We start from the raw sequence: 11,651 nt of genomic DNA on the forward strand, positions 1-11,651 counted from the left end.
GTCCGGCGCTTGTTTCACTGCGGTGGTCCGGGCCAAGGCTGCTGGTTGAGCCTTGTCTTTTTTTGATGAGAAGGTACGCTGGGTGGCTGGATGCAAGGCTTTTGACAGTATGATGCGGGTCATGCAGCCAGGACAAACTTGTGCTTGGCCTCACTCAATCACTGACAATTTATGTGATGGCGGCCCTGCCTAGGCGCGCGACTGCGCAAGCGAGCAGCACAAAAGGTTCTACCCTTGCTCCTGGCGAGTGAAGACACTGCTTTGCCACCCCTATTCCGCCCACCGGGCGAGCTTTGGGCTCGCCCAGAACACAGCCCAACAAGCACAAATACGATACTGCTTGTGTGACGTGCCCGCAAAACTGCCGTGCCCGCAAAACTGCCACCATGAGTGACACTCAGGTACTGAGCAACTGTCGCAAGCTTTCGACAGCGAGGGGCTGATCGTGCTAGCTCTCCGCCATCCCGCTCCACCCCCTGACTCTCATTCGCTCCACCCTCCTGACTCTGTCCACGCAACGACTTGCATGCCTGGTCGGGTCCTCATCTTGTGTGTGCGGCTGTGCACATTGATGTGCGCCTGCAGAAGATCATCAATGATCTCAAAGACATGGGCTTTCCCATTTCCGCGGTGAGGCCCCTTTGCTCTGCGTCTGCCTTTGGGCTACCCAGTCTTTGCTTGCCTTTTTCTTCAAATATCACCCTCACCCTCGCATGACTGTCGGTCGCATGGCCCAGATCCAGCGCGTTCACAAATCAGGCATGACTTTCGAAGCCACGCTTGACAAGCTACTAGCTGGTGACGTATGTCTTCTTACTTGCTCATCCCACCCTGGCTGAATGCATCGACTCTTTGACTAATATCTCAGTGCAGCCCATCTTAGTTTTCCCGGTGTTTTTTTTTTTTTTTTTTTTTATCTCGGCTCTCTACTCCTGGCTTTTCCTGATCAACCACTGACCCTTGCTCGCATTCCTCAGATTGGTGACGACATTGATGTCGATGATGGGGATTTGGAATCTCTTGATGTGGTAATATTTTGTAGTTTGGGCGGTCGTCCTGCTATGCAACCGACCGGTGCTGTGTGACTTGTTGTTGGCCTTGCTTACGTGCTGATCTTAAATGCATGCCGAAACTGCGCAGCCCTCGGAGGACCACAACCTCAATGTGAATTCTGGCTTTTCTGAAGACCACACCATGAATACTGATGCCGATGAAGATCCCTTTCACCGCAATGTTGACGCCATGGAAGACAGTGAGTGCCCGCCTTGGCCAGATCCGCATGCTTAAGAAGCCGATGCACCGCTCCGCACCTCCAAAGGCGGTGCACTTCCGAAGTCACTGATCTTATTGCCCTTTACAACTGGGGCGTGGTTTAGATGCACACCTAATGCAAACGGCACCGAATCTTAGCGATGAAGCCATCAAGTTTGTATTGTGCTTTACCCTCGCCCTCATTGTCCCTTTCATTTTTTTTTTTTTGGTTCCATTGCTGACCATGACTGTACCTGCTCGTCATGTCCTTTGCAGCAATGACTTTAATGCTCACATCTCTCGGTCCAAGTGCGTTTGAGCCTCAGGCTCGAATGTAACCCCATGCTCGCACATTACCAGCGCATGCTCTCATCCCTGTCAAAATGCAGCTCGCAGGAGGGTCCGGATTCGCCGCTGCCCGTCAGCAACCAACGCGACGAAAAGCTGGTGACGATTCGTAGCGCCATTGAAGAGGTGCGATGCGTTTTGGCCAATGTATGAGCTTGAGCAGCCACACACGCCTCTCAATGATTGGTGTCTCGTCAATGGCAGGGCGCACCTTACCTTAGTCTCGACCATCGACTGCTCGAGCCAGATTATGAGACCAACAACGTCCAACTCGACCTCAACTGGACTGCACTAAAAACCCTCCAACGCCCCGAGGTACACTCGACACACAAAGCTTTGTCCAATCGATTCCACCGTGTCACACAAAAATAACTTGGTCTTGGGTCTGTGGCATCGCTCACATTTATTCGCTTTCATCTCCTTCTCTCAGGATGGGCCTTATCGTGTTCCAGAGGTGCTCATGACCACCATCGAATCGCAGCTGCAGTGAGCCTTCACCGCACTCCCTTACCATCTGTGGCCCTGCATAGCCATGACCGGCGCAACAACTCTCATATCGCTGCATTCCGCCATTCACGCCACTGTGTATGAACTTGCAGGGGTCGATGGTCAATTTTGGTGCTTCAAAATGAACCCTTGGGGGTAGCAATGCAGGCCGCGATCCTAGCGCTCAATGAAACCGATGCCCTCCACGCTGACGCGCAACTCAATCGTTTTTTGGCCGTCCTCCTTCCGGACGCCTTTGACAAGCTTTTGACGTCAAGCGTATGTCCAGACGCTGCACCTCTTGCGTTCACAACCACGGACTTGAAGCAATTCCTGGCTTATTTGACCCAACATACTGCCTTTGCCATGTTCACCCACTTGACCGTGATAACACCTTCCCTCTTGCCTGCAAGCCATGTCTCACGGCGTTTTTATTTTGTTCCATGTCTTCATTCAACTTAACAATGCCTGCAGGCGCTTTACAATTGGGATTTAAGCACCTTTCAGCGCATTCAGCGGCTCATCAATATACTTCTTCGCCTGTGCATCAAACTAATCCCCTACGACAACGTCATTGTCGGCGACATGCTTGCCAAGGTCAAGCGATTGACAGAGAACTTGTTACATCACCCATGCTCTGCTGCAGAAATAGTCATTCTCACTGGGCTCACTCGGTGGGTTGCTGATGGAACCTCATTTTCAGGTTTTCTCTGTGAAGAGCACCTTCAACGTGAAAACGCGTCATTACGCATCCATCTATGACACCATCTTTCCACGTATGTACCAAAGGCGAAGGCTGCAATCACACGCATGCGATGCCAGAAAGGTTGCAGAACAACTGATTGGGAGCCCAGCCGCAAACCCTTCACCTGTGTCTCAAATTGACAATGCTATGCGCTTTCAGAGGAAAATGTCATTGCGTATGCCCGCCCCCGCACTGCTCAACTGGCAACCTCGCATGCCTGGTTGGCGGACAATTTAAATCTCTTCGCAGCCCTGGTGCGTGGTGAAGTCTAATGACTATATTGCCCGCCTGCCTGCCTGCCTCATGCGATACACATCATGTTTTTCGTCATTGCATGGTGCTCTTAGGGCGGTTTCTCGGCCATCGTGGGGCGTTTAGCGCGTGCGGACATCACAACACCTTTGGCATGCGCGCTTGTGACGTAAGAGAGAGCTGGAGCTATGTCCCAAACTTGACATTCTTTGACCTTTTTGGCACCACGCTGTTCTACATCTTGTGGGGAGGTTGTGTGGCATTTTGGTGCTCGCTCAGCTTGCTTTTTGTCACGTGGGTTGCTCGATATTCAGGCCGTTCGCGTGCATTGACGCCGTGGAGGGAAACATCATCTCCTGCTTTGAAGCCATCTTCGCAAGCACCGTCAACTTGGTGGAGTAAGTGCTTCTGCATCGAACACCCAAGCCACATCTCATGTTCGAGCACGTGTTTTGTGAAGACTGTGCCGCCTCTGAGTTTTCTCTGACGCCGGCCCCGCAGACACTCCGACCCATTGCGTGAGGCAGCAGCTGAAAGCAACGCGTGCGCAAAACTGTTGGAGATGCTGTATGACCTGGCTCAGGACGCTCGCAAGAACCAGGTGAGTTGATATTTTCGTCTACCACAGCTCTCTCCGCCATCGAGTTGCCTCCCGAGTCTGCGGCAAACTTGGCATATACCTGTTTTTGTTTTTGTTTTTGTTTTTAAAAAAAATACGCAATGCCTCATTCTTGCTTCAACTGTTCTCATGATGGTCTGTATCGTCACTGCATTGTGCGTGACTGCTTGTGCCTGTGTTAGCTGTTGCAACTGCGCCTTGGACGCATCATCAAGCTTCAAGGCTCAGGCATGCAGCACCGCATGCAAGGCCTGACTGAGGTCGGATTTTTGCGATTGCTTTGATTAGCAGTCATACAGTTGGCCCACGCCTTTCCATTCGACGCTGTGACCTCACTCGCCCTGGATCAGCTTTGCAACTTGTGCGACCTGTGCAGTACTGTCCCTTCGATGGCCGCCCAAAGCGAAAACGTCGACGAACCCAACCCTGACTTTTCAGATCTGCACCAAAATGGCGTCGTTCAACGCCAGCGCCTTTGTGATTGGATCAATCATCACCACGTACGTCTTGACGGATTGATCAGTCTGTTGAGTCCTTGTGCGCACTCGACCCTGAGACCGACCCAACCTCATTCATACATTTTTTTGCCTTGTAGATTCTTGAGCGTGCTCTACAAGACGGCATGCACCAAACTCAATATGTCGAGCGGTGGGTGCAGGCATTAGGGTTGGTCAGTGGGTGTCGTGCCTAGTCTCTCACATGCAATGCCTGTTCAATCTCTTCTTCAGCGTGCAAGAGATTCTGAGTTTTGTTGCCCGCAGTCGCAAGTTGCAAGCCCCGTTGATCGATGCCATTTGGGAGGCCCAGGAGGGCCAGCATGCCTCTGTGATCAAGTACGCCGACCTTGTGTCATTTTTTTCTCTCTGCGTGTTTTCCTGTGTGATCTTTTGTTGGTGTGGTTCAACTCTTTTTGTTTTGTTTTGCGCTTTGCACCCTTGGTTTTCCTGTCTTGGCTTGGGCGCCCCACGTGGCTTGATTGTACTCACACCGCCTGCTTGCTCGCAAATGAATGTCCGCACCCATTCAGCAACGTTTTTGATATGATTGCATCAACTTCATATGATTTCTCAGACGAGCTGTTGCAACGTTTTTTTGAAAAATTTCGTGATTTGTGGGTTCGCGTCAACGCCGAAAATAACTCCAAGCTGCTCAAGCTCTGCTTTGAGGTCTGTTTCTCCAGCAGTGTCTGCTTTCTGTTCACGGTGCTTGGCCTTCTACCCAACCTACCCAACCTTTCCATCATGCCCTATCCAATCCTCTATGGTCTATGGTGCGATTGGGGCTGTTTCATCTGATCAATCTTCTGATTTGAACTCGTTTGATTCAATGGGTAGTTTCTGTCCGCGCTGGTGCGTGGCATGACGCACAAGAACAATGAGAACGTCGTTGATCTCATGTGGAGCCTTGCCACTGATGTACGGACAATGCCGGGCGTGCGCCTGCAGTTTACTGTTTTGCCTCCATTATATTGATGCTGACTTGTAATGCCTTACTTGTTGGTCCGTTGTATTAGGCCAACACGTCTTGGTATGCCCGGGATCAAGTGCTGCGCAACATGGTGAAGTTGCTCCCTTCCCGGCGTAGGGATGTGAGTGCAGATGAAGCACATCCTGGACCTTCCCTGCGTCAGATCTGGATGAAGCGGTAGGTCACAATTATCTGTGCAGCAGCAGCCATTCGTCAGGAGATCACTGCCACCCTCAGTCGCACCATTCGCCAAGCCTCAACTGTTTTGTTTCGGGCCAATAGCTGTCTTCAATGCTGCCAAGAACAGAGAAATGCTTTAGCAGCTACCACTCTGCTTGGCTACTTGCCCAAAGCCTCTGTGGTGGGCGTGGGGAGTTTTTACAACAACTACGATGAAGACCTTGTGCGTAGTCGCCGCGGGATTGAGGCTCATGTTGCAAAAATTTCGCTTTTTTTTTTTTTTTTTTCTTTTTTTTTTTTTTTTTTTTTTCGTTTTTTGCCTCAACCTCAAACTCAACATTCTCTCCATTCCTAGCGTGCGCTGGTTCGATCGGATGACGTTATCAACGTCATCGTTGCCAATTTGAAAGCCTATTGGGCCCATTGTCGCGAGGTGAGTATGTGACATCCTACTTGTGCATTCTGTTCGATGCTTCGAGTTGCGATTCTCATTTTTATGCCGATTGCTTCTTCCGCTTGGGCTTGTATTTTTATCCTTGTCCTTTCGTTGTTTGTATGCTCGTTGTTTGTTTTTTTGGGTTGTTTGTTTTTCATTGGTTTCACCAGGTGCTTCAAGATCAACCTGAGAACGAGGATCCAGACACCATCCTTTTGGATGTCCTTTTTGATGGTGTGGCGTATGCTGAAGTTGTTTCAAAGTACCTGGATGCCATTGCTTGCATTCTCAAGGTTTGAGATGATGCTACAAAATGCTGAAATGCTTTTCGTCGGCACGCTTGCATTGAACTCATTTTCAACTTTGGTGAATGCTCCTGTGCTTTGTCCCTAGGGGACTGAGTTGAAAATGACCTGGAGCCCTATTGCCCACCTGTGGTCCTATTACGTTGAAAACAGAAACTGCGAAGCGGAGATCAACTTATGTTTGTTCAGTGTCAACATTATCTGGCAGATACTTCTTGGTCAAGGGCCATTGAGCATCTGGCTCCTCACCATTCGTCTTGCTGTACTGCTTTGCCCTCGTCGTATGCACTTTAGGGATGACTTGGCTGGAGACCAACTATATGCAGCTGATGATGAACTGCCGGCGTTTGCTTTTGGAAGACACCCTACTGACCATGCCCGTCGCGTCATTCGACAAGAATTTATGCTTGCGTAAGTATGCAAGCGGCGCGTTCTCCCATATTTTCTTGCGCGTGCGCGTCATGTATCCGGCAATATCCTCATGACGTTGAAAAATATCCTTCTGGTGTAGTTTTCAAGTCTCTGTTTTTGCAGGTCAATTATGATGAGCATCGGCTCTCCTCGGCTCGCCTGAATCTGGTCCATGTGCAGCAAAGCCACTTGATCGGTCTCGACAAGTTGTGGGAACTCGGTGAGCTGAACGAGCACGCTCAAGTGCATGCCTGACTCGGTGATCTCTCCATACCCCACATTCACATTGAAGCGCTCACCCGACTTTGGCCATGCGCAGCTCTCGAAGGCACGGAGGACGTTGCAAACGAAGTACAGCAGCTGATTGGCGTGTTGTACGATCGCATTTCTGTCGGTGACATGTATGTCTCAACGCTAAACAGTGTTGTTCTCTTCTAACAGTGGCGGCCTGTTGCTGTTTTGGTCATCGTGTGCGTTACGCCTTGCGATTTGAAACTCACGAGTTGGTCAATCGCATGTACCCCCCACCCACCCTCTGTGCTGCCTGTGTGTACAGCTTGGAGCACCACCAATTGGGCTACTTTTTTGATGTGCTGGCGCGCTTCATGGGTGCTCTCAATGCCCTAGGACTTCCCATGCAAGCTGTTCCCGTACCACCACAACTCTCCTATGTAGTTTTGCGCGACACTGTGCATGAGGAACAAGTGGGCTCCGATGCGGTCAATCAGAGCGCCAACAGCGTCCTCGACCCTCAAAAGCAAGGTGCGTTTGGTTTGATTTGTTGTTTTGTTTTTGTTGGTTTGTAATTATTGGTTTGTTTTGTAAAGAAGCAGCTTTTGGTCCTGCTCGGTTTGTTCTTGCAATGTTGTTCACGCACGCTGGACAATCAAACAGAGAGCGAAAACGTTGAGAGCTGGACCACTGGATCAAAACATGCTGATGCCCGCCAAGTTGACAAAAACGGTGACATTCATCGCAACAACAGAGGCGCCAGTCCAAGTGACACGGGCGAGAATGGCGACGATACAAATTCGGCAAGAACGGGACGACGCGGCGCCCTCTTTGAAACCGACGAAAATGACCCAGGGCTGCAGGGCAACGATGATGACCCAGCTGCATTTGCGGTTGGCCGCCAATCACTTGCCGCGGCAGGCACCGTAGTCGGCACAAGCATGGCCGGGCCCAGCAATCATCTGCAACCCTCATTCGAACCGCAGCATGAGCCAATCACTGAAGACAACTTTGACAGCAATAAGGCATCGCGTCGAAACTCACTGCAGTCCACGGGTGACATGAATGATTTTGAAGACATGACCTACGATTCCCAGTCACTGCCTGCGGATCCAAGTCGCGCGAGTCCCATGTCGGAGTGGAGCAAAGAGGCGCCCCCATTAATCCAGACTTCCGAGTCAAAATCACATCCAGAACTGCAAGGACAAGCACAGTCTGAAGCTGATGGACTCGATCGCGTTGACGAGGCGCAAGACGCTTTCCCGCAAAAAATGCCTCAAAATCACGAGTCTGACTCGGCAACCACATCGCGCACGACCTCGATTGAGCAATGCGTCGAGCCACATCATTTTGAGGCGAGTGATTTCATGACCAGCTTGCTGCGTGTTACGCGCTCTTTGGCTATTTTAGCCGACATTATCAAGGTGAGGCTACATGTCGCTTCTACTGTCCAGTCTTGAGTGTTTTGCAGCCACATGCTGTCCGTATTGGTTGAGCCTTTGCATCATCTTTGGTCCGACCGGCTTCCAGTACTTGCGCTTCATCTTACAAAGAACTCAACAAATTATAATTGGGCGCTCGCAGAGCCATAACGATATGAATGAGGTGTTGCGCTCTGAGCTCCCCCATGCGTGCGCACATCGCGGCCGTGATGTGCTACTGACTGTTCAGCAGCGTGATGGCCGCTGTCGCTTTCTTGTTCGCGCACACACCCATGAACCTGCCATGTTCATCCGCAACCAGGTGTGTGTACCAAACTCGATGCACCAGCCGACCTGCCTCGGGCTCGCGTTTGAACTCTTGGTGATGTATCTCCATGGCTTTTCCTGCCTCGTCCCACGTGTATGTAGATTGCCAACTTCTTGCAGCAACAGGTACAGAGCGTACATCTGAGCATCAACGACCAATACTTGCGGAGCAGCGACTTATCTAAGTCGCTTCGAGAACTAAGCGTGACAAGTGATGCCATTGTAACCGTGTCAGAGGTGTGTTCCGTGCACTCTGTGACACTAGCGAGGCAGGCTAGCAGCGCCATGCTTCTGCCCGCTTAATAACTGTGTGGCATTGTATCGCAGACCTATTCCACAAGCTCCTACTACTATCAAAAGGTTGGTTGCGCTGGTACTTGTGTGTCTTGCATGAGTGTGTGTCTGTGTCTGTGTCTGTGTCTGTGTCTGTGCCTGTGCCTGTGTTTGTGTTCTTCCCCTCTGCCGAGTGCACGCGCCTTCTGCGACGTGGACTTGTGCCCGTGCACAAAGGAAGCATTGCCATGATACCCCAGTTGCTGACGTGCCTATACAATGCCTCGCCCATCGTTTGCACAGACGGACCCCATTGACCCTGTAGGCACCTGTGGCAATTCGCTGCGCACTTGCGCTGACAAAGAGGATATCCTACCGGGTGGCCTCTTGTGCGCCATGGCCCCAGTCATGGAAGCACTCGTACGCCTTTTGTCGTTGGGGACGCCACGCCAAGCGAGGAATCTCGATCTTAGGCTCGTCGAAGAAGCAGCCAGGAATTGCACCAAGCAAGCCCTGGCAGTGCTGAAGGTTGTCAACACCCAACAAGAGCTTCTCGACCGACTGAGTCGTGCTCTTACAGCCACGTATGACATGCAGCCAGAGCCAACTGCCACGCTTCTTTTCGAGGTGCTTACTGAAGCACCGCCCCATCAGTCAGGTCCGACCTGCCAGAGAGTGTGCGGCCGTGAAATCAGACTTGACACATTCTTGCCTGTCCTCAATGTTGAATCCCTCCCTCCTCCATTTTTGCATGCTTTTGGACTCATCCAGCCGCGTGACCCGTTGCTCTAGAGGAAAATGGGCTCTATGAGCAACACTTCCGACCGTCCGAACAGTGTTCAAGCTTGGCCTTGGTGTATCGCCTGCGTGCTCTCAAGCAGCTGTTGCAGCCGGCATATGTGTGCAACCGAGACGAGGCCATGACTCAAATGAGACTTCGCTGCGCATTCCTCAAGAGCCATGCCGCCCAGACACTGTTTGCGCTACTGCAGCAACCTTTTGACAACGTGTCTGACGCGCGCGAGGCTTCATCCTTTCTCGAGATCAAAGTCATTTGCCTGGATACCATTTTGGATGTGATGCGCCAGGCGCTTGCCCCCAGCACAGAAATTGTTGTGCCGGTAATGAGTGCAGTGCGCTCGCAAACCGGGGATTTTCGAGGCACAGCGCTCATTGAAGACGTAGCGGCAGGGGCAGCTGGCGACGGGGTTGTGGTCAGCTTTCAGTATCCCATGCAAGACGGTTTGCAACTGGTGCCAGAAGAAGCCCACAGCAGCGGCGCCCGCGCCATGCCGATGGAGCCTGACTTGACGCGCCAACTCTTTCAAAACCGCTCCTTCAATGATGAGTTTTTCCAATGCTGCAAGCGCTTGGTTTGCCAGGCTTGTCGCCAGGAGTTTTCTCAATCAGGCGAAGATGGCTCAGCAATACGAGGCCCGATGCGACAGGATTCACAGCTTCTCGCCACTGTCACGCGTCCTTCAAGCCCGGCCGTCCGCCTCATTCATCAGCTTGCGCTGGATCTAATGCAGCTGAGCGTGCAAGCTGGGTTGACACGCCCCTCAACCCTGGGCCTTGATGGCAGTGACCGAGACTTTTTACTTCTCGGCCTTGTCCACGCTTCCCCTGCCATCTTTCGCAGCCGTTTTGGCCGTTTCTTGCGCCACGCAATGGGTCTGAACCTTGAAGAAGGTACAGCTAGGAGCGACCCGCACCCGCTAGCCGTGGCACCTTTGGAAGAGGCCGAGGTGGCTTCAATCGCGCAGCGCGTCTTTGAGGTGCTGTACGACGCAGTTCCAGCATGTTGGGAACCAGCCCCAAGCGATTCCGGCCGCTATGAGGAGCTTTTGGGACTGCTTGTCGATCTGCTGGCACGGACGCAAGTGGAGGCTACCAAGGCCCACGGGGAACCGATGCCCCTCGATCCCCAGCACATCTTTGAGCGCGAGGCGGAGTGGTTACAACGCTTTGTCGCGTGTCGCGATGCCCGTGCGGGCGCTGCACACGAACATGGAGATGACCCTGGTGCTACGGCCCAGGGCGCTGTGGCAATGAGCGAGGATGAACAGCAGCCCTTTGATCGCCATGAGACGAATCCGTCACCGGGACGCTTGCAAGCACCAACGCCCAAGGCTTCCACGGCTCGCTTTTTGGAGGGCCATGTCAAGCTCTTCAAGGAGGCTTTTGGACGCACTCACGCCGAGTATTGCGCAGCCTTTGTCCAGGATCATAACTTTCACATGTTCCTGCTGACCACCGCTTTGTTGGGTGCGGGCAGTGCGCTGCAAGCGCCACAAGAGGCGCCAACCAGCGCCGCGCCTCTGTTTGTCGATGCTAGCATTCGCGATACTCTCTTCTCGCTGTTGGCAAGCATTGTGCAAGTGTCCGTTCCTGCGTTGAACGAAGTTTGCACGTGGTGCAAGACCCACATGCTCGACCCAGTCATCCCTCATGGTGTGGGCTGGACCGTGCAAATCGAGCGCCGCCAACATGCCGTCGGGCTTCGCAATGGCGGTGCCACCTGCTACATGAACTCACTTTTTCAACAACTCTTTATGCAACCCTCTCTACGCCGTGCCCTCATCGACATACCAACGCAAACGCGCGGCTTCTTTGCCCAGCAGGTACGTGTCCATGCTACCAACGGACTGCGTGTTGCCTACATGCCCTTGCACGTGTCGTTGGCATACGTGAGAAGAGAGGAGGAGGGATTTGGTTCAGAATCGGTCAAGTCGTTGTTTGGTAAACATGTTTGCTGAACGCCACCCACATACGCTGCGATGGCTCGTCTCTTACTATGTGCTATTGTGCACGCTTGCTCATGGATTACGGCTGGCTACCTTTTTTTTTTTTTTTTTTTTTTTCTTTTTTTTTTTTTTTTTTTTTTTTTTTTTTAAAC

The 11,651-nt window shown here is 52.0% G+C and overlaps 1 protein-coding gene across 1 annotated transcript in view; it reads left to right on the forward strand.

The window, feature by feature from the left end:
* Positions 1-386: 386 nt before the first annotated feature.
* The window catches only part of MONBRDRAFT_38117 (uncharacterized protein), a gene marked incomplete at both ends in the record, with an annotated part of 14,269 nt that continues 3,004 nt past the window's right edge, over positions 387-11,651 (forward strand). The window contains 21 exons of the mRNA XM_001747986.1: positions 387-401; positions 978-1,028; positions 1,141-1,252; positions 1,562-1,725; positions 1,804-1,914; positions 2,030-2,085; positions 2,199-2,364; positions 2,560-2,759; positions 3,397-3,480; positions 3,584-3,683; positions 4,140-4,201; positions 4,297-4,349; positions 4,773-4,867; positions 5,704-5,781; positions 5,955-6,077; positions 6,624-6,720; positions 6,942-7,262; positions 7,395-8,155; positions 8,316-8,474; positions 8,582-8,716; positions 9,547-11,376. Coding sequence (XP_001748038.1) covers positions 387-401; positions 978-1,028; positions 1,141-1,252; positions 1,562-1,725; positions 1,804-1,914; positions 2,030-2,085; positions 2,199-2,364; positions 2,560-2,759; positions 3,397-3,480; positions 3,584-3,683; positions 4,140-4,201; positions 4,297-4,349; positions 4,773-4,867; positions 5,704-5,781; positions 5,955-6,077; positions 6,624-6,720; positions 6,942-7,262; positions 7,395-8,155; positions 8,316-8,474; positions 8,582-8,716; positions 9,547-11,376 — 4,773 coding nt within the window. The remainder of the gene's footprint in view (positions 402-977; positions 1,029-1,140; positions 1,253-1,561; positions 1,726-1,803; positions 1,915-2,029; positions 2,086-2,198; positions 2,365-2,559; positions 2,760-3,396; positions 3,481-3,583; positions 3,684-4,139; positions 4,202-4,296; positions 4,350-4,772; positions 4,868-5,703; positions 5,782-5,954; positions 6,078-6,623; positions 6,721-6,941; positions 7,263-7,394; positions 8,156-8,315; positions 8,475-8,581; positions 8,717-9,546; positions 11,377-11,651) is intronic.

The sequence above is a fragment of the Monosiga brevicollis genome, genomic scaffold (assembly GCF_000002865.3).
Source record: "Monosiga brevicollis MX1 MONBRscaffold_20 genomic scaffold, whole genome shotgun sequence".
Taxonomy (NCBI): domain Eukaryota; class Choanoflagellata; order Craspedida; family Salpingoecidae; genus Monosiga; species Monosiga brevicollis.